The following is a 27,195-nucleotide window of genomic DNA, read 5'->3' as shown; positions in this document are numbered from 1 at the left end:
TGTTATTATGCATAACATCTATTTGGACAGCTATTTCATCTATTTTAACATAAAATAGTGCCTTATGGAACATCTAACATTCATCCGCATAAAATACATATAAAGCCAGTTGTCTTTCTACAGTATTATCATCCTTTTATATGAACAATTTGTCGATGGCAATACGGGTTGATTACTTCCCTTTTATGCTACAATGTCATAAACACCAGAATATCTAAATGAAGAACGCACAGTTGGAAATAGCTTTATTTCTGGTCAATGATACGGCACTATCAAATTGCCGTAAACAGACCTTAATGTCATACAGAAACTTGCTGACTGACTTGACTGACTGACTTCAGCTTAGTTGATCTGTTCATTATCGAAACGACGGAGGAAATAGCAATGTTTTTATAGAACTTGTTTTTGGAATGTTAGTTAGAAATCTATGATCAGATGTTTTAGGAGCATCACTTATAGCCGTGACAGTTGCATTCACTGTGGTAGCTTTAAATTTTCAACTGCAGTGTTATATTCCGAAGCTGATAATCGTTTTAAAAGTGCGGCAGGGTCCCACAAACTTATTACACGTGTTTTTCTTGCTTTCCTTGTGTCATGTAGATATGCATCCTTCGTTGGTAATGCATCATTTTGTCTTTTTTCGTTAACATGATGTATGTTTTGACGTACCTTATACGCTGAGTGAGAAGACTGAATGGAATTTTCTTTCGGAGTTTCGCTGTCCGTTTTTTCATACTTTCGCAAAATCGGTTCAAGCATTTGTGCATTTTTAAAATTTTCTAATGTATTTATTTTATTATTTCTCTTTCGTTTACCTGCGGCATCAACAAACATCTGATGTTGCTCTTTTGAAGCAGTAGTATCCAATAATTGTCTGTTTAAAACAATTTTGTTCGCTAACGGACTCTGTTGTGACATGATATTGAAATATTTAATCCAGTCATTAGGTGATCTGTTAGCATTCCTGTGTATATTGTTCACATTTGAATCTGCTCTTCCTTGAGAATTAACACCAGTCAATTTATTTGTATGTGTATTTCGGTTATCGAACGAGCTCAGCGGAGTTGACCTGCTGTTATGTCTGCTTCGTAGTTGGTCAACATTCATGTCCCGTATAAGGTAGTTTGTTTTTGTTGTATCTAAATCAGTGTTTATAAGTTTTTTCTTCGGTATGTTAATTATTTTTGAAAAAGACGGTTTTTCGTTTACTGAAATAGCTCCACGTCTTAAATGTACATTAGAAGCTTTTTGCTGGTCAGCACGCGGAGAAACATGGAACAACTGGGCCTTATTGCCTCGTCTGATGCCGCCTGATAGTAATGAATTTAAGATATGTATCCCATTTCTTGTTTCATGTCCTATATTACCCACTTCATTCGGTTCATACGGTGGACTTTTTATGCTTGTTTGTGACTTCTGGAAATAATTGCTAGCATCTGTCTCTTTCACCTCTGACTTTGGTTCGTTTTGCAATAATTCAAAAGTATTTCTTTTATCTTTTGTATAAGGATAAACTAACCTTTGGGGCAAACTGTTCTTTACTTTTTTGTTACGTTGTGGTGTCTTCGCCTTTGGTACCAGAATTTTCGATGTCGTCGCATAACCTTTAGTTAATTCTTTATACGGCGCAAAGTTTACAATACTCTTTTTGGGCACATTCGTGTTTCTTAGTTTCGGTTTTCTTGGTACCAAATCCTTTCTTATTTTAGGAAGGTTGTTATAAACCAGTTCTAGAATAGATATGGATATTGATTTCTTGTCTTGTTTTCCATACGGTTCTTTAATATTCGAACTATAATTGTTTACGGTATAACTACTGCTTTTAGCAAAATTATCCGGCCTATTTGGTGTACTTACATGTCGTGTCCGTTCTTTTAATTTAGGTAAACTAAACAACTCAATGGTGTTTCCGGTATTTTCAGTCAGTACCTTTTCCAACAGTTTAGCCGAAGAAACTTTTGAGGTAGGTTTTTGATTAATAGTAAGTATATTTGGATGACGAACATTTTTAGGTGACGAAGCAACTTCATATACGTCATACACATTTGCTTTAACTACATCTGTTTTTAGATCACGTTGTGATGGTGCTAAGGGCTGGACCGGACTTTGTAACTTTTGTTGTCTTTCTTCAACATATTTTTTTGAAGTACGACTTTCTTTAACTGATGTTTGTACCTCTCTATTAATTTCGTTCCTGTGTGATATCTGTTTTATTTTGCTCGTTTTACTACCTTGGTCGTCTAATTTCACGTCATTGACATGTTCCCTTCTACCTGCTATATGCTGTGGTTCTTTCCGTAAAGTTGTATACAGATGCTGCTTATTATTTGCAGGTTCAAGTGAATTTATGTGGGCATTTGTGCCCATTTCCAAGTGTTTCAAATTTCTCTGGCTTTGTTTGAGTTCTGGAAATACATATAATGAAGATGTATCGATAGACGGAAAAGATTCTATGTTCTTTTTTACAATTATAGGTGGCGGTGGTAATTCGATATTCTTTGGTGCAGATTCATCTATAGGCGGAAGGGATTCCTTGTTCTTTCTTACAACTATAGGTGACGGCGGCAATTCGATATTCTTTGCTGCATATTCATCTATAGGCGGAAGAGTTTCTATGTTCTTCTTTAGAGTTATAGGTGACGGCGGCAATTCGATATTCTTTGCTGCATATTCATCTATAGGCGGAAGAGTTTCTATGTTCTTCTTTAGAGTTATAGGTGACGGCGGCAATTCGATATTCTTTGCTGCATATTCATCTATAGGCGGAAGAGTTTCTATGTTCTTCTTTAGAGTTATAGGTGACGGCGGCAATTCGATATTCTTTGCTGCATATTCATCTATAGGCGGAAGAGTTTCTATGTTCTTCTTTAGAGTTATAGGTGACGGCGGCAATTCGATATTCTTTGCTGCATATTCATCTATAGGCGGAAGAGTTTCTATGTTCTTCTTTAGAGTTATAGGTGGCGGTGGTAATTCGATATTCTTTGCTGCAGATTCATCTATAGGCGGAAGAGTTTCTATGTTCTTCTTTAGAGTTATAGGTGACGGCGGCAATTCGATATTCTTTGCTGCATATTCATCTATAGGCGGAAGAGTTTCTATGTTCTTCTTTAGAGTTATAGGTGACGGCGGCAATTCGATACTCTTTGCTGCATATTCATCTATAGGCGGAAGAGTTTCTATGTTCTTCTTTAGAGTTATAGGTGACGGCGGCAATTCGATACTCTTTGCTGCATATTCATCTATAGGCGGAAGAGTTTCTATGTTCTTCTTTAGAGTTATAGGTGGCGGTGGTAATTCAATATTCTTTGCTGCAGATTCATCTATAGGCGGAAGAGTTTCTATGTTCTTCTTTAGAGTTATAGGTGGCGGTGGTAATTCGATATTCTTTGCTGCAGATTTATCTATAGGCGGAAAAGTTTCTATGTTCTTCTTTAGAGTTATAGGTGGCGGTGGTAATTCGATATTCTTTGCTGCAGATTCAGCTATAGGAGGAAGAGATTCCTTGTTCTTTTTGACAAATATAGGTGGCGATGGCAAATCGATATTGTTTGTTGCAGAATCTTTCATTCCAGCTTTTGTAAAGATATAATTTTTATGCTTTGTGCTATTCACAATAAAATCAGTCTGCCGAGCGACTGGTAATATTGGTGTAGTGTTTTGAGCTATAGCTTTATTTGTATTGGTACTTTCAGTAGTTTCCCTACTTACATGTGAGGGGTCCTTAAAGACAGATGTTACGGTAGGAATAGTTGTGTAGCCTGTATATGCCATTTCGTTCGTTACTTCTGGTCTTAGACTAGTGTCAGTGTTATAATTTGCTAACAAATTATCCATACGTAATTCCTTTCTTTCAGTGCCCAACGTGTTAATCTTCTGCTCTATGTCTGAGGGTTGAGCTAAAAAATGACTAAGAGTGTTATCAGAAGTTTTATAGTTAGCAGAATTATTCATCTCGCCCGATGTGTTTTCATGTTTGCTAAGTACACTGTAGTTTATAGGATTGAGAGTTTTCATTTTTTCTAAATCAAGTGATGCAATAGTTTCATTTCGTCGTTTTACCTTGGCATATTTAGCATAGATTTCCTTCGATGAATCATATATATGCTGCCCATTTTCTTTATTCCTTTGCTTTAACTTTTTTAGATTGTTTGGTAGTTGTTTCGCTATAGATAAATCTATTGTTTTGTCTTTGTTTCCTTTTTCGTTTTTTATTTCAACGTTTAGTTTTAAAGAATCGCGAATGGTAGGTATTTCTGTCGGTACATATTTTTGTGTCTCAGAGTATTTGGAAACAACTTTCATCTCCGATAAAGGAGTATGAGTATATGATAACGATTCTATTAATTTTTCTGATGATTTTGGGATACTTTCCTTAGCTGTGACCTTAGACAAATGTGATAATAGAACGTCATTTTTTGATTCGGAATCATTGCTCTTATAGCTTTTTCTGGAGGCTAAAAGGGGTAACAATACGGTCGTTTTCGAAAGTTTTTCTTCTACAGTTGTTGGCGCGGTGGATGTTTGCTCATTTCTATCAACACCGTTTGCATTCTCTTGCAAACGTTTTGTTTTGTTTCTTAAATTTTCTGTGGCTGATGTAGATCTATTCGATGTAAGAGTTATGTTGTTATTTTCTTTTATTGTTGAATTTAAAGTAGTAGTTGTTGTTATAGAAGTATTATGCGTTTTCACTGTAATCACACGCGTAACGTTTTGATTTTTCTCCTTAGTTGCCGCTGTCGTTGTTGAGTTTCCTTCCTTGTGATTCATATCATTTTCTTGTTCAGGCAAAACGTGTGTAGTGTTTTTAGTAACTTCTATGTTTGTTGTAGATATATTAGAAAGAAGAGTTTGATTGCCATTTTCGTTTGTAAGCGTTATCAGGTCGGTTCTGTTTATAGTAGTTAATGTAGTTATTATAGAAGTGTTTAGTGTTTTGTTCATGTGATCTATATTATGCACTTTGACTCTAACTAAGTTTGTCGTGTTTCGATGAATTTTCTTTGTTGTTGTAATCGGAGTAAAATTCCCTTCCCGATAATCCATCTCATTTGCTTGTTCAGGCAAAAGATTTGTAGTATTTACAATTATGTCTGCAGTTGTTATAGATACATTTGATTTAAGAGTAGTGTTGCCTTTTACTTTTGCGTCAGATATCAGGTTGGTCGTATTCTTAGTAGTTGAGTTTGTTGTTATGAAAGTACTTAGTGTCTGGTTCTGATCATCTTTCTCCCGCGTTTTCAATTTTGTCAAACTTGTCGTGTTCAGACGATTTATTTTCAGTGTCATTACTGGGTTGGATTTGTGTTCCCTGCGACCGACATCGTTTGCTTGTTTAGGCAAAAGTTTTGGGGTGTTTTCGGACATTGGTAAGTATGGTGTTGATATATTTGATTTAAGAGTTCTGTTGCCTTTTATTTTTGCTCCCTTTGGCAGTTTGATTGTATTTTCAGGAGTGTTTTGTGTCTGGTTTATACGGGTTTCCTTATTCGTTGCTTTAATTGTTGTTAATTTTGTCAGGTTTCGATGCCTCTCTTTGTTTGCTGTAGAATTGTTGAATAAATGCAGTTTTTGGCTTCCGTCTTGCAAAGTTTTCGGAACCACTTCTTGCGTTCTTTTGTCTGTAGGAAATGACTTTTGTAGTTGGATAACTTTATTATTTCCAGGAGTTTCTTTGGTAAGACTTTTTGAATTGTTTCCTGTATTTCTTTGGTCTTGCGGAGATTCTGTCTTGAGATTCTTCTTGTTTTTCGGATATTCTTTGGATTTTGTTTTAGGTTTTGAACTTCGTTTCTTTTGATTTTGCTTATTCTTAGCAGTAGACTTTGTAATGTCTCTACGATTTTGATAATTTCCTACCAGATGTGTACTTAACGTAGCGTTTTTGTCGTCTGCATTTAATGTCTCGTTTATTTGTGGTCCCAGCAACAATCTTAGAGCACTAACATCATTTTTGACAGTCTTCCTTTCTAACAAAGGACTCAGTAAAACTTCGTTCATATTCTTTTCATTTTGTTTTGGTTTTAGTACTTGTTTTTTAGTTTTTGATTGCCGAGGCTGCCCTCTTCTATTTATTAAGGATTCTGAAGATTGATCAGAATAATATCTAACTTGTTCATTTTCAGGGATTTTGGTTTTGATCGTCGAAACTTTTTTCATCTTTTCATCTTTTAATTTTCTCTTTTTATGTGAATCAGTGTTTGGATTTTTATTGTCCTGTTGTTTAAATACTGTGATCGGACTTTTCAAAATGTTTTCGCTAACATTCTTCCCGGATGGACTTAATGTTTTGTCGCCATTTTTCTTTTTTCTTTCTGATATTGCATTCTCTGGTGATGGCGAACCATTTTTGAACCGGTTATGTCCGCTTTCTAGTAATTTACCATCATTTGTTTCCTTTCTATTTGGTATTACAGTTCTTCCAAAAAGGTCAATCGGAGGGAACAAAGTAAAATGTCTTGAATTTTTTTCAGATGTCCCTTTACCTGTTTCGGTACTTGCCGGAATTCTAGTACTGTTTGCATTTATGTTGACATTCTTTACTTTGGTAGACTCCTGATTTTCTTTGGTTGTATCTGACAAGTTTTTCTTTTGTTGTCCTACAGCGCTATGATTTCCAATCCAGTCGCTTACCACGTTCTTTAGTTTATCCTGTATCTCGAGACTAGATAATTTCAAATGATTTCTTTTAAACTCCGGCAAAGGAAGTCGTTTGAAAATTCGATCAATGTCGCTTCCTTTTTTTCTTCCATTATCGGTAGTTTTTCTTTTATTATTGTGCACAGATGAGACTGGCGGAAATCGATACGAAATCTCTGCCGGGTGATTTGCGGAACTTGTAGACAGTCGTGATCGTTGTGCTTCGATACGTTTTCGTATACTTTCAGGTAAATTTATGAAATGTTCACTAGAAGATGGAATAGACGTAGGTGTCATCAACTTATCAAACATCGTATGAAAATTCTCAGAAGCTGTATCATTTAACAGCGAATCAGTTTGGTATCCAATGTAAGGGAATGGTTGAAGAGTTTCAATTCTCTCGTCAGTATTTTTATTATTATTTCCTTTTAGTCCGAATTTGGCTTTCGTAGCTTTATTAAGTTCATCTGTATGATGTAAGTTTCCAAAATGAGGATTTTCGAAATTTGGTCTTGTATATGAGTCTTTTGACGACCATGGTGACAAGGTTTGTTTATCTACTTTAGTTACGTTGCCATTGTTGACTTTATAAAAGACTTGACTCGGTATTGAATGAGATATTTCGTTTGAAAAAGGATGTCCCGACGACCAGGTTCTAAATACCGATGTTCTACCATCAGATACATTGTTTATTTCCGGAAACCCTAGCAAGTTCTGTAACATGGGCTCTGTAGATTTGTTAATATTTCCAGACAACCATACACTTTTCCTGTTTCTTGAATCTGGGACATTTGAGGAAGCCGGCAACCATCCGTTTTCTCCTTTCATTGAATCTGGACCGTTTGAAGGACCAGAAAACCAAACGTTTTGGACATTGCTTAGATCTGGACTGTTAGTAGACAGTGATTTGAACAATGATATGTCAGGCTCTGCCACATGCTTCTTAAATAGAACCTTTGAAGGTGAATCACTTGATTTTGTTATTGCCCCGTTTGCTTGAAAACTTGGATTCTCGGATGACCAAGTTTTATAAACACCGTTTCCAATATTTGGTGCACCAACATTAATACGAGTCTGAAGAAATGCAGGTCTTGAAAGACTGCCCCCGACATCGTTGTTGGGAGTAGAATCTTTCGATGACCAAGTTGTATAGATTCGTCTTTCGCCAGACTGTGAAGTAGGCATTCGTCCTTTTAACATATCCTTAGCGTTCGATGGCAATCCGGATTCATTAGATTTGAATAACTGTATGTGCGGGTTACTGCTGCGGCTGTCCGCATGAAACCATTGCCGAGAACCAACATTAGGTGCCATAAGACTATGCATTCTGCAATAAATACGCAAAACAAAAATGTATGGAAAAAAACTATGATAAACGTTAAAAATTATTTGATTATTGTTGTTTTTTAACGCTCTATGACATTTAATGTTAATAATACGTTTATAACCATATCTTAATCTTAAATTCTTAAATTAAACATGACGTTTGTTGATTCTCATATAAGCCCGCCAGCTTTGCTTAGTAGGAACATCACAAATCTACGGATTGCAGGGTCGCTAGTTCGATCCTCGGGCGAGGCTTATATTCTTTGTTACGGTTGAATAAAAGACGTTATATCTGAAGTCATTCGTCCTCCAATTTGTTTTTGGAAGAAGTTGGCATTTACTTAAGAAGTGCGGGTTCAGAATACAGGAGCTCTGGCGAGGCTAAATGCCCGCCGTTTGATAACTAAAAGACTCCAAACAACGACACTAAATCCAAAACAAATAAACCAAAAATCGTGAAATCGAATTGTAACACAAAACAATTAATTCCAATATGCACATAGAACTTGCCAGCTTCTTTCTGATACCGAGTTACTGCTGTACAAACTGAATAATATGAAAAACCAAGTAGAACAGTAAACTGAGTAATGTTGTGTAAAGAGAAACCTGAGTAATTGAAAGAAAACCGGGGTTATAGGTAGAAAAAAAACTGAGTAATAGCATAGACAGCCTGAGTAATAAATAGAAAAACTAAGTAACAGGATCTAAAAACTCAGTAGGATGTAAGTTCCTAGAAACAGGACAGTAAACTGAGTAACAGGTAGAAAAGTGAGTAACAGGTAGAAAGCGCGAGTAACAGGTAGAAAGCGCGTGACAGGATGACAGATGCATGGCTATAAATACCTTTGAAAGACGACGTACATTCCAGTTCAAGCAAAAAAGCGTACAGTCAAACCTGTACGTAAAACCACCTTTGCATACATAAGCAAATGATTTATTTCCCTTTATCAACTACAAATAGTGTAAAACTTAAAGTATCTGTATTGAGAAACGAATTGAGAGGCGATCTGTCAACAGAGACCACGGTTTTCATTTCCCAATGGTAGTCTTTTAGTCTTTACAGACAGGACTGACTGCAGTAATTTTCTTTTATATTAGAAGAATACTTTGTATTAATTCACCTGGAGTTTGCTGTTTCTGCCTGACTTGGAACTGCTGGAATACATTCTGTGAGTCTCGTCCAAAGCTGTAGAACCTGTTTAATTATAAATGTGTTTCAGTACGTCGGGGAATACCTAAGTGTAATGATAATAGATAATCAATGGACCCATAATGACAGTTGGAATTTTCCGTTGGATTACATTTCCCTCCGGGATTATTCAGTTGTTATGAAAATGTAATTTTCTGTTATGACCGAAAGATGCCGAAACAGCTTAATACGTAAGCGCACAGATATTCCCGATTGTCTATATGGGTCCACTGTCTAAATTAATACATGTATATATAATCTTAATATGGCTGTCGCCTGTTCCCAGGTAAGCATCAACAGTTCAGTGTGAAAAAGTGGTGGACCATTAAAAAAAAAATCGGCAATCTACGTGAACTCCGTACGCTGTTTGGAAATTGTTCGAATTTTACGGCAAGTCATGTGTTACAACCATACAATGCTGAATTTGTTAACGTGAATACGTAATTGCACGAGAATTATCGAGTGTCATAACGTGTCCACTACCTTAAGGTTATGGACCCGTAGCGTAGTTCGGCAATTTCCGTGCGATTTCGTATCATCGTCTGCTATTTCGGCATTATTGGGCCGTAAAGGTGGCTTACGCGGGGAATAGTTCCGTTGAAAATCGGAAAATGCCGGAATCGTGTACGGAGAAAGGTCAGTGAAAGAACATATCGGTTCTCATTACTGAAATTACAAAGAATAGCGTTTTATCAAAGTTCATTTAATTAGCTGAAACCTTCTATCCTCTGTACCACTTTAAAATGCGGCAAACCGTTTTGAATTGAGAGGCGGGTGGAGTACCCCTTAGTGTCAGTCATGTTAAAATAAAATTTCATATTAATTTGTGACGTACGTTTTTTAAGTCGAAAACTCATAATAAGAGCTTTCCTATCTGTTCTAAGATTTATTAATAAAGGCATTTCCAGTAATGTATGAATTCATATAATTTCTAAATATAGTTAAACAATACAACACTTTTAGTGTTTTAGCGTGTACAACTCATTATACGCCACATTAAGGTTAATGCCTTTTGTATGGAAATAAAAGATAACCAGTTACCGAAAACTACGTTCCACCTAGTTATGTAAAATTTCAACACTGGGTCATTATTGCAAATGCATCAAATTGAAACTATATAACAGTTCTTTGAACATGGAAGTTTTAAAATCGTTTAACTGTCCGAATGTGGGCGGGGCGTATGTTCTCCGTGACTGTTTGATAAACGACACCGTGTCTGAAATCATTAGTCCTCCACCTCTGATTCATGTGGGGAAGTTGGCAGTTACTTGCGGAGAACAGGTTTGTACCGGTACAGAATCAAGGAACACTGGTTAGGTTAACTGCCCGCCGTTACTATACTGAAATACTGTTGAAAAACGGCGTTAAACCCAAAACAAACAAACAAAACTGTCCGAATGTGTAGCCCCTTCCGAAATTCATAATATCAGTGAACCGGCTATTCTTTTGTAGAGTAATATACATTTTATATGCTGTTCAATTTTCATGTGAAACAACCTTTTCTTTCTACAATTAGGTGCTGTTTGATTTTTTTCTCTCAAAAAGTATCACTACGCATTAAATATTTACTGACATGAGAGTGCATGAATTTATGTCTTAAAACATGCTTCAGTTTTCTTTCTGTTTTGGACCATATATTTTCTGCGCGACTAACTCTTTGGAGATATTTATTCTTCATATTTTGAATTATCTAACTCACATTTATTTTAAAGATATTCATTTTCCAAATTGTAACAAAATTGACTTAAATCTCGAGCCATATCTGTGCAAAGTACGTATATAGCAAGTCAGTAAAATCACAAATATACGGAAATATATAAGCCGCGCCAAGAGAAAACCACCATAGTACGTTTGTGACCAGCATGGATCCAGACCAGCCTGCGTATCCGCGCAGTCTGGTCAGGATCCATGCTGTTCGCTAAAGTTTTCTTTAATTACATTAGGCTTTGAAAGCGGACAGCCTGGATCATGACCTGACTGCATGGATGCGCAGGCTGGTGTTGATCCATGCTGGTCGTAAACACACTATGTTGGTTTTTGTCATGACACGGCTCATATGTACTTTAAGGTGATCATTCACATCTAGGCAACATTTTATGACATTTTCCATTGTTCGTATACCCTATTTAAGACATAGTTAAGGAACAAAATGTTCCCTGTCATGGAGGAGGTAGATCCGTAATAGAAATGTATGTTTTACTATTTTGTAATTTTGAAATTTTGTAATAACTCCCTTTTATATGAACGTATATAGATACCTGAGTGTGTGGATTTTTTGTTTTAATGTAATTTATACAAACATGCGTTTCTAATAAATTTCAGCTATATATAAATGTCAATGCAAATATTTGAAAAATGTAATAAAGTAGTTCTTGAATGTCATCCTTTATGCAAAGAATGTTTATCAAATTTATACTTTTGCTAAAATAAGTCTTTCTTGGTAAGGTAACCTGGACAGTTAAATCAAATTTTAAAAATTTTAATATTGCATTTCTAATGAATTTCAGCTAAATTTGTCAATTTTAAGAGTTGGAAAATGTAATACAACAAAACAATGTTTCTTTTTTTTTATATAATTTGGAAAACAAATTTAAGCTTTATGTTGGCAAATAACGGATTTGAGTTCAGATGCGTAGTAATCGGCCTTCGTGATTAATGACGACGCATCTGCACGAAGAGAGCCGTTTTGTTTGCCAACAGAGCACGCAAAACTAAACTCTAATTCCATTCTAACACATTCGAATTACACTAAAGATGTGGTATTAATCTGGAATTAAATGCGGTTTAAAATACGAGGGTTGGAGTAAACCGGAACTGCCAAAAGTAGGTCATTTTGCGAAACGTGTTCTAATCGACAAGACAATACACAGTAAAATCCTTTTTTGTTGCTATGAAAGAAAATCTTAAAAGTGTTAGAATTTTAGGCACCGTATATTTATTTAAATTTATACTTCTATCTTGGTTGCCTGAGCAAAAAAGGATGGGTAAATCGAATTTTAAAAAATATCCTCCAGTTAAAATAAAGCCAGTATTGAGCTCTCACTGTTAATATAACTGAGAGAAGCTCTACCTACAAAATTTATTCTTATATTATTCGAAAATAAGCCGTCATGATTCTCTATATTGTTATTTATGCCATATGGTCCTCTGACCTTCTGGATGAAAATAAAACAATCTTGACACTTGAACACTTTAGCAACGTACAGTTTGTTTTCGCATTTACAAAAGTTAAATAATTTAGTGCGGAGTTTCCGCATATTTAATTAAACATACAAAGTATATGTTAAAACATATATAACACAAAAAAGTGACTTACCTGTAAAATAAATACTGGGAAAAGAAAAATTAGTTTATTCGCCATCACTGCATGTTTATATGTTAAGTTATTGAAACCAGTTTGATGTATGCAAATATTCAAAATTTAACGTCATTAACAAGTCAGATCGTGACAGTCTTCTATATTAAAGCTTCTCGGGCGCAGATAGATTTTGTAAAGAAGAATCTAATTTAAGTCAACATTATATTTTGTTGCATAAACATTTTAAGAATTCGCAGCGTTCTTTTGGCGACTGACCTGTCCTAGGTTGTGTTCCCTCATGTCTTTGATTTGTCATAATTGCTGCTTATATGTGTTCCTCGTTGTGTCTATGTGTACCTTGCTGTGTGTATGTATACCTCGTTGTGTCTATGTGTACCTCGTTGTGTCTATGTATACCTCGTTGGGTGTATGTATACCTCGTTGTTTCTATGTGCACCTCGTTTTGTCTATGTGTGTCTATCTGTTCATTGTTGTGTCCTTGTAATCCTCGTTGTGTTTATGTGTTCCATATTTTTTGTATTTGTTCCTCGTTTGGCATTTGTGTTCATCGTTGCGTCTGTGTGTTCCTCATTGTGTCGTTGCGTCGTTCCTTCTTGTATATCTGTGTTCCTAGCTACGTCTATATGTTTCTCGTTGTGTCTATGGGTTCCTCGTTTTGTTCTTGTGTCGTTCTTCCTTGTATATTTGTGTTCCTAGTTGCCTATGTGTTACTGGTTGCGTCCATGTGTTAATCGTTATGTTTGTGTGTTCCATGTTATGTCTCTGTGTTCCTTGTTTCATCTATGTGTATATTTGTGTTCTCATGTACGGCTGTGTTCCTCGTTGTGTCGATGCGTTCCTCGTTTTGTCTAAGCGTCCCTCGATATGTCTATGTGTTCCTCATTATGTCTATGTGTTCGTCGTTATGTCTATGTGTTTCTCATTATGTATATGTGTTCTTCTTTATTTCTATGTGTTCCTCATTATAATTATGTGTTCGTCGTTATGTCTATGTGTTCTTCATTATGTCTATGTGTACGTCGTTATGTCAATGTGCTCCTCGTTGTGTCCTTCCTATTTTTATCGTTCAATGTTGGATCTATTTGTCTCCGTTATGTCTTTGAGTGACTTTTTGTGCAGATGTTGTTTTTTTTCAATATCCATTGTGCCAATGCGTCTATCATTTTGAGTACATGTTCCTATATGTGTCTTTATGTTTTATTGTGTATGTGTACACAGGACTTCATTTAAAGCGACTGTACTTCAAAGATCTTTTAGTGTCAGTTATGTTGATCATTAGCATAATAAACTGAAGGTAAGTCAGCAAAAGTTCAATGGTGTTAGTGTTGCATGCAATTAACAACCTATACGTACGGCATTCGCGAACAAAAGAAAAAGGAAAAGGAGATCTAATTGAAAAGAAACGTCTTCAAAAAAAAGAAATGAAAAGTAACAAATTAAATGCCAGACTTTATTTGATTTTTTAAAAACTTATTTAGGGTTTCAATAACTGCCGAATGGTGTCGATGACTGCTGAATGGTGTCGGTTACTGCCTCTGTTACCTTTTTATACTGAACAGCAAAACAAACTATCCAGATGTACTAATAACCTTTGATAATGTGGCAGTTGAGTCCAATACGTCCAGTGGTGTTCAAAGATAATCCGTCATAGGTCCATTGTAAAGCAAATATTATAATCATCTGTATTGGAAAATAAACAGCGTCGATTGTATTGAGGTCAACTGCCACATTATCAAAGTTTATTAGTACATCTATTGGGGTATTTTTTTTAAATAACTTAAATTTATAAATAAGACTTATTTTCTTCATGCATCATTACACTTGAAGACCTTCACGTGTTAAATTAAAAAAAAATCGAACAACTGTGGGTCAGTAGTTCCACAATATAGACGTTTTAGCACGAAATTCACGTGCGCGTGTAATTAAAGCGCTGCTCCGCGGCTATTCAAATTCTATTGTGTGTATGCTACCCATGATTACAATAGGGTTAACAGCAGTTAACGGCCACGCGCCACACTTAGCACGCAAAACCTCAGGTATTTTATATAAAAATTTATATAAATTAGACTCTAATTTGACAGGCGGCTGTTCATAGTCAGGATTTTCATGCTTTTTCAATGACAATTTAAGGTTAAAAGGTAGGACTAGAGCAGGTCTTTAACGAGTTTCTTTGTGAAATTTTGGTTTATACAGTATTTTATTGATATAATTATAATTGTTACAGTAAATTGTTAAATGTACAAACACAGAGGATTTAATTTTATTATCATCTGAAATATTGATGACTGACTCACTCGAAAAACAGCATTAAGTTAAAAAATATTGTTGTCTGCATGGCACGACTGAATCAAAATAAACGACTATTGTGGGACTACTGACTTCACAGTTGATCGATTTATAAAATTTAACACATGAAGTTATTCAATAAAATGTTAAAATATTACACACATTGTCTTGGCCTAATATATGTCACTGTCAATTTGTAACTAGATACTTGTTATTTCTCATTTTTCTTCATGGAAAGCATGTAAAATTACCATTATGTAAATTAAAAAAAGTCGAACAACCGTGGGTCAGTAGTTCCACAATATAGACGTTTTAGCACGAAATTCACGTGCGCGTGTAATTAAGCGTGCTCCGCGCTATTCAAATTCTATGTGTGTATCTACCCATGATTACAATAGGGTTAACAGCAGTTAAGGGCCACGCGCCACACTTAGACGCAAAACCTCAGGTATTTTATATAAAAATTTATATTAAATTAGACTTAATTTGACAGGCTGTTCATAGTCAGGATTTTCATGCTTTTTCAATGACAATTTAAGTTAAAAGGTAGGACTAGACAGTCTTTAACGAGTTTCTTTGTGAAATTTGGTTAACAGTATTTATTGATATAATTGTTACAGTAAAATTGTTAAATGTACAAACACAAGGATTTAATTTTTATCATCTGAAATATGTGACTGATCACTCGAAAAAACGCATTAATGTTAAAAAATATTGTTGTCTGCTGGCACGACTAAATAAAATAACGACTATTGTGGGAGTTACTGACTTCACAGTTGATCGATTTATAAAATTTAACACATGAAGTTATTCAATCAAAATGTTAAAATATTACACACATTGTCTTGGCCTAATATATGTCACTGTCAATTTGTAACTAGATACTTGTTATTTCTCATTTTTCTTCATGCAAAGCATGTAAAATTACCATCATGGAAACGCTAAAGAATACAGTCATTTTGTGGTGCCCCTTTAAGCCCATAACAGGGTTTTAAATATTTTATAAATTGCTATATATCTCCGATCACTTGTGATTGCTCAACACGCTGTTCAATGTTTTATTTATAAACATCTAAATATCAATGGCAAATTGTTTGTTTATATTTATAGAAGACGAAATTTAAGTATACTATTCACATATATCATATATGAAATAATAATTTGTAAAATAAATCAATTACTTATTATCTTGTATAAGACTATCATACAACATCAAATAAAAAAATTACCTCCCTTTATATAAAACGAAAAAATAAAAGCGGACATGGATATTGTCGGATCAAGTTTGTTCAAAATATGCTTAAATGTGCATTTTAACAAGTCTTTAGTTAACGAGTAGAGTCTATATCATGTCAATCAGATTACCTACGATAAATATGCCAATATTTTGTACATGATAAAAATAATGAGGAAAAATATAATTTAGATAATGCAAAGTATATAAAGGCTCGTCTACATTATTCAATAAAACTTGCACAAGACATAAATCACAGCAACTTGTATAGTGTAGACAGTACATTGTGTCCCCCATTAGTGTCTTTCTGAGTGGCAGTTTCCAGATAATTTTCGGCTACAAAATCTTGTAGCTTTAAGGCCCGTCTACATGCTATTTTTCTTGGATGGTTGTGCTATCAAATGCTAGATGATATTAAAAGGGTTTTTGATGGGGAGCACCTGCCCAATATGCTATTTTGTTCAGATATTTTCATTAATTGTGTATTGAGATCTAATAAAACCATCATTGTATACTAGGCTTTGATAATTTAAGAAATAAACATGTCAGTGTGGACAGAAAAAAAAAAGATGTTTTAATTGGATGGCATGCTCAAAAGCCAAGTTTATATAATTCAGTAATAAAATTATACCTAATGCACCAGTGGAACAGTAACATGAGCGAGTGTGGTGTTCTCAAAAAGTATTTTCACAATATCAATGATGTTTCTCGTCACATATTAACAAAATATGACTGTTTTATCATATATCCTGAAATATATTTTAAGTATCTTAGTTCTGGATATTCATCACTTCAACTAGAATTTTTGTCAATCAATGTTTTCACTAATGATTCAGTTTTTAATTGTCCAAATATTTGATCTTTATAAACACTTTGTATCATTTCGGTAATGTTCTTTATTTACCACCATTTAAAATTAATGCGTGTTCCAAGTTCAAGAAATGATTGCAAATCACTAATGGCATGTACAAGAGATAAATTATTTAGTGATTTATGTGCCCTACAAGATTTTCTTACAGTATGTAGACGGGGCTTAAAAAGGATGCCCTTAGATATTTATTAAAGGGAGGTAATATGTAAGTTAACTTTAAAATTTTTATTAATGAAACACTATTCAATAAATTAAACTTTACTTACAATTTGAAAATAAATATAATATATGGGTAATAAAACGGGTTTATGCAGTTTAAAAGATATATCCAACTGAACGTGTGTGTATATAATGTGTAATACTGGTGTAAAAAAATGTCAAATTTAATAGAAACAGTACCAAAAAAATTCAAATTCATCTTTATAGGTTTTTTTCAGAGTGAAATGATAGCTAAGTGCACCAATTTTCTAAATATATTTATGGTTTTCCTCTTCTCCATGTCAAAAATATAAATATTTGATATCTAAAAAATGACTCTGAAAATATCTGAAGCAAAATGATCAACTCTTGTAGGAGACCGGGGATAGTTGTTACATTTTTCATATTTTATATTGTATCGGATGAATTATTTAACCGATTTTGTCCAGCTTATAATCTTTGTAAAGCTCATTCATTGCAATTTTCAAATTTGTACTATTAATTCTAAAACGAAGAATATTTCTATCCCATAATAATAGTTGTTATCAGTTGGTGAAATGTAACAACTACACCCCACCTTTGAGGTAAATTAGTTACACGTCTGGGGCAAATTGTTAAATAAGCAATTTTTACAATTTTACAAAGAATTTAATTTTACAACACAACAGTAAACATACATATTTGATCTGTTTTAACATGTATAAAACAGCATTTTCATCTCACAATGATCATTTCATTGAGCCTTGTAAGTTAAACAAAACTGCGATATTCAAACCGTCAGTCCATTACTTTTTGCAGCATAATGCAACTGAATAATGCTATTAGGCCCCTACTATTTATGAAACTGTCTTGTATTTTTATATGATCATATTTGCATGTATAGCCAATACAATTGTTAAATCCAAAACATCTTCCATTGTCCATCATTATCAATGATGACAAATAACGTTTACATGTTACCATTTTTCTTTTGTTTTTTGCTTTTTTCTTTGTGTTGACACTTGTTTTGTTCATTTTTAAAAATTTCCACGTCATGTGAAATTCTATTTTACATGTTAGCAACTCTTTTGGCCTATCTGTCAGAAGAGTCTTTCATCTTCGCCATCCAGCAGTCATTCTAATTGACATTTCTTAACTGGAAAACGCAGGCCTTTGTAGTTGTTCGCTGCTTTATGCATATTAGATTTTATTGACGCCACTTAATGTTCATTTCATTCACACAATAGGACAATGATATATATCCATGAAAAACGACATCTTCATAGACAAATTTCATAATGTTTTATCGCAAAGGAGTCTTATGGTTTAAGATGGCAGAGGCTCAAGGCAGCTAACACAGCGAAATGAAGGTTACAGCTAATATCGTCAGTTACATTTTGGCCATTTGAAAAAATCTATATAGTAACTGGATGGTCATTTCACTTCATTTTCAGTAGTATGCGCATGGGGTAGTTGTCATCTCTGCTATTCAATGTAACTGCAGCATAGAGCCAACAATGTCCATCCCAATATGCAGCTTCTTGGTTCAATCGGGCATTTACTATAACAAAGTAGTGTTCTGGTTTCCCTTCTGTCTCAAACAGGAAGGTCTAATACGGTTGTTCCAGTCTCAAATAAAGATTCTCTTGTGAATCTTCTCTTTGGGGTCAACTGGTAGTATGTACCAACGTGCCCCGCACTAATTGTAACAACATGCCCCGACCCCACAACACGTGACAATATCTAAGGTAGACAACTCAGAGAAAGCATGTAACCTCTTGAGATTTTACGATATTTAGCACAATTCCTTGCTTAGTCCAACAACATTTTTAAAGTTTTATATATATTTCAAGTGTGCACATGAACCAAAAAAGTATGAAAAACTCGAAAATTTACTTACGTGGCCCAAAATCTAGCTTTTTGTTCTATTTTTCAAATATCTGTCACCAAGTTAAATAACGCATCCGTAAAAGATGGCGACTTTTAAAACTAACAAACACGCATAATCTGTGACTTTATATGATGCGTCATCACTTCAATATTTGCAATGTAACAACCTACCCCATGTAACAACTATCCCCGGTCTCCCCTATTGACCGTTTTTCAAAGATTTTAGGACTTCCCCAATTATAGTCTATATCAAAAGCTCCCGCAGCTAAATAAATTCAATAGAGTATAAGGTAAGTTTACTCTACTTTCAACATTTTGAAAGAGCCTATACTGAACTTCCTTCTGTCTTTAAATAAAGTCGAATTCCAAGACTAGCCAAGAGTCTAAAACGCTTGAAAAAATTCTGAGTGAAAGAGAATGACATGCTCTTTATTATAAGCTTACCAAATCCATACAATAAATGTACCTTAAAGAAGTTATTAAAGATTCTATATTGTAAACAAACCCCTACACCATTTTTCCATCAATATTTTCCACTCATGAACGCACTCAATTCAGGTGATAATTGTTAGCATATTTGTAAATGAGAGGCCCCAACAAAAACCTTTTTTCAAGTTGTGTAAACAGTATAAGTTTTAAATTTATGTTGATATCTGAAATTATCCGATTACTTTGTTTTCAACAATAAATAAAACACCTTTTAGTTTGTTTAGGGTAGTTGACCTGTAACGAAAATCATCAAATAGAGTAATCTCCATATGCTTTTCAGCATTTATTCGTGTTTCAATGAAAGCAAATGATCGTGCTAGTTCCCTCCAGAGAATGTTTAAATTGAGAATTGCTTAAAATAAATTACATAGAGTCATTATTTGTCAGCTACCTTAACATGTAGTAATTACAACCACTACCTTAAAACATTGTAATTATATTTGATGACAATAAATTTTTGTGTTACCAATTTTACTTTTTTTTTTTGTTATTTCTCATTGTTGGATATAATTATACATTTTACATTTTGATATATAAATGTTGCGTAAACCAATGTATCACCATTGAGAACAATGAGTAAGCAACTTTGGCTAAAAGATCAAAACTTAATAACGTTTCTTAATGTCGTTAATTTTCTTCAAAGGAATATATGCATTATTCTATATAATCTTCATGCATTACTAAACTTTCTATCAGGTCCTCACTACAACTTACAAAATAACTGTCAGTGTAAGTCATGAGAAAAGCATGCATATTGTATATTGAATACAAAGAGATTTAAACAAATGTAGGTCATATTTTGTCTGTCTAATAAGTTGTTTGAAAAAGGACCTACTAATCCCCAATGATAACGTGATTCCCGCCGAAAAGCGAGGACGAGTCTAAGTCATGATAACTGATTAAATAACCATTCATAATGCTTGCACATTACTTGACAAGCAAATATTTATTTATTATATTAGTATTTCTTTCATTTTAAATATCCACTAAGTATATGGCAACATAGCTCAGTTGGGTAAAATGCAGACAATAATTGGGTGTAAGCAGATCGTTTTGTGGGTTCGAATCCTGAGGGGTTTTTTTTTCCAGAATTTTTTGTTGTTTTTCCTATTCGTTTTCGTATTCGTTTTCGTTTTTGCTTCCGTATTTTTGTTTCTTTCTTTGGTGGTTTGTTGTCGAGCACGCTTGCGGTGAGCTGATACGGTCGCCACTTTCGGTATATGTGCGTGCGTGCGTCCGTCCGATTTTGTCCGGATCATAACTTTGACATGCATAGACCAATCTTGTTTATATTTCGCATTAATATTTAACTCAATGAGAAGGCGTGTCATGTGCAAACCCATGTTCCTATCTCAAAGGTCAAATTGAAGTCTGTCCGGAGCATTTCTCCTTCATACATAGGATTTTGATGTAACTTGGCATGAATGTTCACCATTATAAGACGGAGTGTCATGCGTAAGAAGCAGGTCCCTAGCTCCAAGGTCAAGGTCACACTTAGAGGTCAAAGGTGCTGGTGGGCTCGACATTCTGCCCGTGGGCATACTTGTATTTGTATATATGTCTTTATATAACACAATAGTATGTTCATTATTTGCATTAATCAATATCATCTTTGTTATATAATAAACTATTCTGATCTGCCATGTCGCCTTTAGATACCTCTCTGTCGTGTTGTCACAGAGCTCATGAAGGAATCTTAATTTTTATGCAAAAGTGAAATAAAAATTTAAAAAATAAATAAATGTCGATGCTGAGTTTCGAACCCACACGGCAAAGGATCTGTTGAACATGGACTGTATGCTTTACCACTGAGCTAATTCGTAACTGGTATAAAATCTAGAAATATTTAGATTGTAACATGTTAGGAAAATGTTGAATTCCCTATGTTCCATTTTAATCTATTTATAGTCATGTTTGTAAATATCAAGTTATCGTTGGGGCATAGTACCATCTCTAAATTTAATGAACTCCATTTGAGTCACGGCCTGCACGTGCAAAATGACTTTTTGGAGCAAAGTCGACATGTATGCAGATTTTATCGCAAATCCTTCATCTCACTTGAAAGTTAGTCAACACACTAAGAGACATAATATTATTCTTTTGTTAATTCCAAAAATTCCAATTGAAAAAAATAAATAAATAATTATCTAGTGCGCACGACATCTTATCTTGTACGCACGACATCTTTTCTCGTGCGCACGACATCTTATTTGGTGCGCGCAACGTCTTATTTCGAGCATATAACATCTTATCTTATCTAGTGTGCATGACATCTTATTTCGAGCGCACAACATCTAGCCTCGAGCGCTCGACATCTTATATTTAGCGCTCAACATTTTATTTTGGGCGCTCATCATAATATTTCGTGAGGAATACATCTTTTTTCGTGCTCACGACATCATACCTCTTGCGCTCGACATCTTATCTCATGTGCACGACATCTTATTTCGTTCGTACGACATCTCATTTTCAGCACACAACATCTTTTCTAAATTTGAGTTCATCAGTAAAAACATACAAATAACTAGATAATTAGTGTCCCGCCTATTCATGCACATGTTATCTAAATTTCCCCTAAGTTCAAGTTTATCACATCATTTGGGACAGCATGCACATAATTTGTCATCCTATCTTCAAAATCAAAAGAACATAATTAATGATACTTATTGCATGTTAGAATAACCACAAATAGCAGTTCGACTGATAGTAACAATTCTCACATTGTCAGAAAAAATCATAAAATTGCATGCATGGATTAAGGAGAAGCCTACATAAAAAATCTTTATTTTGTCAAGGACTTAAATTTATTGCTTTGCGCCATCACTGAACTTTTGTCAGTTTGTGTATTTGAATTATGCCTTGCAAACACTTGAAACGGTCATAAGTATAAACAAATCATAAGCAAAAAAACAGTGGCAGTTACCAGTCGTATGTTTTTACTGATGTTCTGTATGCATACAAAGGACCTTCATATATATATATATATATATATATATATATATATATATATATATATATATATATAAGATGTCGTGCGCTTGAGATGATATGTCGTGCGCATGAGATAAAACATCGAGTGCTCGAGATAAGTTGTCATGCGCATGAGATAAGAAGTCTAGCATTCGAAATAAGATGTCATGCGCATGAGATAAGATATCAAGCACTCAAGATAAGATGTCATGCGCATCAGATAAGAAGTCAAGAATTCGAAATAAGATGTCATGCGCATGAGATAAGATTTCAAGCGCTCAAGATAAAATGTCATGCGCATGAGATACGATGTCAAGCGTTCGAGATAAGACGACGTTTGCATAAGATACGTTGTAATGCGCATGAAATGAGAAGTCGAGCGCTCGAGATAAGATGTCGTGCGCTCGAGATAAGATGTCGAGTGTGGTACCATGACCAAGTGGTTAAGGTCGCCGGCTTCAAATCACTTGCCCCTCAACGATGTTAGGTCTAGCCTCGGGGCATTGAATTTTCCATGTGAGGAAGTCATCCAGCTGGCTGACGGAAGGTCGGTGGTTCTACCCAGTTGCCCGTGATGAAATAATGCATGGAGGGGCATTTGGGGCCTTCCTGCATCATCAATGCTGGAAAGTTGCCAACTGACCTATAACTGTTTGGGTACGACGTCAAAATAAAAAAAGGAAAAAAAAGGATCCGTGCTGTTCGCTTTCAATGCCTCATGCAATTAGAGAAACCGTTAGCGAACAGCATGGAGTCTGACCAGACTGGGCGGATGCGCAGGCTGGTCTTGATCCATGCTTGTCGCAAAGTCACTATGTTGGTTTTCCCATGGCACGGCTTATATAATAGTGATGATAAAGGTCTTTCACTTGAACACAAGGGCTCAACTAAAACTTGTCACAGACCTGTACTCATGACAAAGAAAAGGCTATTACATGTGAAAAGTCGAAAACAGTCTCTGTGATTGATGGAAATGCTGTCTGGAACCCGGTATATTTTCACATTTTTATTGTTCCACGATCGATTAATTAAATTATTTTCCGTTATATCATATCGGAAAGTAGTGACGTCATACACATGCAACTCTAACACCTTATAAGGTGATTGTTTTGAATAGGAGGAATGGAATGTGTTTTCAGAAAGATAATTGAACAATTTATTTATTTATTTATTTATTTATTTATTTATTTGTATGGTTTATGCTTTTAAATTAAAGACCCACCACGACCTAGTGTCCTGCTTTTTAGCTCACAAAACCCTCATGAAAACCATCATTATAATACAGGCAATATGCAACTATATTACAAGCTTTCAGGTGGAATATTTAGGCCTTTCCTGAATAAATGTGTTTTCACAACTTCCTCGGTAAACATATTCAGTGAATCTCTTTTCAGCATAGCATTAAGGTATAGGTCCATTTTTCAGAGAAAAAGGTTCGAACGTCATCAAATCACTGAAAGAAAGCATTGTTTTACTTGAAAATTTAACAGCGTATAAAACATTTATATTATTCTACAAAACCATTGTCAATTTACAGATATATATATTGAATTCTATAGCCCCCTTTAACGGTATCCTTATGGTAAAGCATTATATAGTAAGAAAAGAAAAGGTAGGACACTTCCGAAACACCAAATCTGGTTCGAAGCTAATATAGAACGGACGGTTCGAACGATACACTCAATTCATTGATATTATTGTAATAGGGGATTTATTCGCTGTAAGAGGTATGATGACACTAAATGTAAACTTCACTGTTAGTTTCTTTTGGGTGTTGAATATTTCTTTGTAAGTAGTTATATAAAAGATAAATCCCCACGCTAGGCGGTGCCTTAATTAATATTATTGTTGTTTTGTTATTCATATTAAACCTACAGCATAAGTTTGACTTTTATCTTTACAGTATTTTTAAAGAAATCAGCGATTTTCCACAAACTTCAGATTTCTACATCTTCCCTGCTTGTATACATCCGGTTTGCAACGGAGTGAATTTGTAATCCTTATTGCGGTGGTCAAAAATAAACCTTCAATATCGAAGGTATAAAATTTCGTGAAAATAAATTAAAAAAATTATATTCTGTACCGGCTTGGCCCGATATAATAATGTTGTGGCCACGCTTAGCAGCGCTCATTAGTTCGTCTAACTGAATTGACTTTTTTTTTTCATTCAGTTCTATTTAAATAATGTTGATTAAGGTATATAGCCGAGGTATATCGATCTTCCCGGTATCTATACCAATTAACCAATGAAATCGCAGAGGATATTCGCACCGTAGATCCGGAAACAGCGGAGCAAAGCAAATGTAGGACTCGATTCAAAAGTAGTACATAAATATGAACATTTTTGTCGTATATTTGTTAAATTTAATATTTCCAACTAACGTTTAAATTTTATTCTATTGAAATCGATCATATATTAATGAATAAGAGAATATGGGTATTCGGAACTGTCCTACCTTTTGTTTTTTCTTACTATATAAATGCTATACCATAAGGATACCGTTAGATGGGGCCTGTGTTAAATTCCGGAAAGGGACTGCATGAAGGGGCCACACTTCTGGACATTCAGCGCCTTAAAAACTCACCATTTTTTAAAAGCTGTTTCATACCTTCGTCTTGTCTTCGTTTTGATGCATTTGCAACATCGTGCTAGTGTTTAAACTTTACATAACTAGGTAAAACATCGTTTTTGACAATTGTTTACATTTTTTCTTTACAAATGGCATTCTTATTTAAAGGAGGACAACTCATTAAGGATATTTTAAATATCCAACTCTGTGGGACAGAACAGAAAAACATGTATTGGAAAGATAAGTTGTGTGTCAAGATGCTGTTCATTCGTTAAAAAATCTGTTGTTTTGTGATATACTGCTAAACCTTAAGAATACAGATGAATAACTGTCTTACACTGTAGAAAGAAAATGTATGTAAAACTTAAATAGTACACTGATTTATGTACGTATAAAATAAAATGTTAAGACATAAAATGCATTGTCTTGGGCTCTTGGCCTAAATAATGTCACTGTCAATTTGAAACTAAATTCTTGTTCATCCCATCTTTTTCTTGCAAATCATATATATATATATAATTACCATCATGAAGATTCAAAAGAACACTTATTTTGTGGTGCCTCTTATAACCGTGTGCAAATCAGCATTAAGCTATTCGCTTCGTTACTTTTTATCGCCCAATTTGGGATCACAAATTAATACAAATAGTCGAAGCACACCCATTAGCCGGGTTGTCAATCGTCAATCGTTTATTCAATGTTTCATTTATACACATCAAAATAACAATGGCGAAGGGGTTTTCTAGATTTGATAAAAACAAAAGTTAAGTATAATATATATAGAATAAACGTGAAATATTAAATGAATAATAATTTTATAATGTAATAACTTGTATAAAAATGTTTATATAGAATTTCATAATTAACAATTACCTCCCTTTATATAAATCGTACTAGAAACACTTGTTTGTTCGTCGTTTTTCAACAGTAGATTGGTATGTGACGGTGTGCAGTTAACCTATCCAGTGTTCCTGGATTCTGTACCAGAACAAACCTGTTCTTCGCAAATAACTGCCAACTTCCCCACATAAAGAAAACACTTACTTTTACAGAACCCATTCCAAATAGAAGCGCATACATAAAATTAGTCATCTTCTGAATCTACGGATGACACTGATATTTGCTGCATTCGTCAAAAATTCCATCTTTAGGGGCTGGAAAGTTGCATCTGCTTCACTGTTGTCTCTTGGGCATGCTCTGATACATGAAATGTTTGGATATATCTAGGTTTCTGATCCTCAGTCAGGCTTGTAAGAAGAGGTGACTCCTTGTGTTCAAAGTGGACATGTGGAATAATAAATTATTGTAACATTAACATTTGACATTAGCCTACGTACATTGTATACAATATAGTATTTTATTGTATTAACTATAAAAGGCTAAAACACTCTATTTGAAGGACGTGTTAAAAACGTTACAAAATTAGTGAATAGATACTGTTAGGCGTGTGTCAAATTAAAACTTTGAAAAAAAACAAAACTTCTTTACATCATGTCATAAGTATGGTGGCTGATTTCTGCCATTTCGCGTTTTCGCCCCGCGACCCCGCCAAGCGAAAACATGAGAATTTACAAGTTAAGATGGCGGGGGCGCGGGGCGAAAACTCGCTATTTAGCGGGGGCGCGGAGCGAAAACACGATAATTAGCGGGGTCGCGGGGCGAGAGTTAGTAACTGGTATGTCGGGGGCGCGTGGCGAAAACACGATAATTAGCGCTGCTTTAACTCCGAGTTTTCGCACCGCACCCCCGACATTCCAGTTCCTAAATCTCGCCCCTCGACACCGCTAATTATCGTGTTTTCGCTTCGCGCCTCTACTAAAAAGCGAGTTTTCACTCCGCGACCCCGCCGAGCGAAAACACGAAAATTAACAAATAAAATGGCGGGGGCGCCAGGCGAAAACTCGCTATTTAGCGGGGTCGCGAAGCGAAAACACGATAATTAGCGGGGGCGCGGGGCGAAATTTAGTAACTGGATGTCGGGGCGCGGTGCGAAAACTCGACGTTTAAGCAGCGCTGATTATCGTGTTTTCGTCCCTCGCCCCCGACATACCAGTTACTAAATCTCGCCCCGCGACCCCGCTAAACAGCGAGTTTTCGCTCCGCGCCCACGCTAAATAGCGAGTTTTCGCCCCGCGCCCCCGCCATTTTAACCTGTTAATTCTCGTGTTTTCGTTCGGCGGGGTCGCGGGGCGAAAACGCGAAATGGCAGAAATCAGCCACCATACATAAGTA

At 35.0% G+C, this 27,195-nt stretch overlaps 1 protein-coding gene across 1 annotated transcript; it reads right to left on the bottom strand.

The window, feature by feature from the left end:
- Positions 1-458: 458 nt before the first annotated feature.
- On the bottom strand, positions 459-12,538 carry LOC123542358 (uncharacterized). The gene is made up of 3 exons (XM_053530824.1): positions 12,474-12,538; positions 9,090-9,163; positions 459-7,969 (listed from the first exon to the last, which is right to left on the bottom strand). Exons 1-3 carry the CDS (start codon positions 12,516-12,518, stop codon positions 475-477), a joined length of 7,614 nt encoding a protein of 2,537 aa, XP_053386799.1. The 5' UTR covers positions 12,519-12,538; the 3' UTR covers positions 459-474.
- Positions 12,539-27,195: the final 14,657 nt, after the last annotated feature.

Source organism: Mercenaria mercenaria, chromosome 19 (assembly GCF_021730395.1).
Source record: "Mercenaria mercenaria strain notata chromosome 19, MADL_Memer_1, whole genome shotgun sequence".
Lineage (NCBI taxonomy): Eukaryota > Metazoa > Mollusca > Bivalvia > Venerida > Veneridae > Mercenaria > Mercenaria mercenaria.
The sequence above is the reverse complement of the archived record's forward strand: the minus strand, read 5'-3'. Positions and strand labels throughout refer to the sequence as shown.

Excerpts from the sequence above, each read along its gene's own strand:
- LOC123542358 (XM_053530824.1), bottom strand. The coding sequence starts at position 12,518 with ATGGCGAATAAACTAATTTTTCTTTTCCCAGTATTTATTTTACAG. Across the intron at positions 9,164-12,473 it reads TCCCAGTATTTATTTTACAG|GTTCTACAGCTTTGGACGAG; the intron begins GTAAGTCACTTT and ends ATAATTAAACAG. Across the intron at positions 7,970-9,089 it reads GCAGAAACAGCAAACTCCAG|AATGCATAGTCTTATGGCAC; the intron begins GTGAATTAATAC and ends TATTTATTGCAG.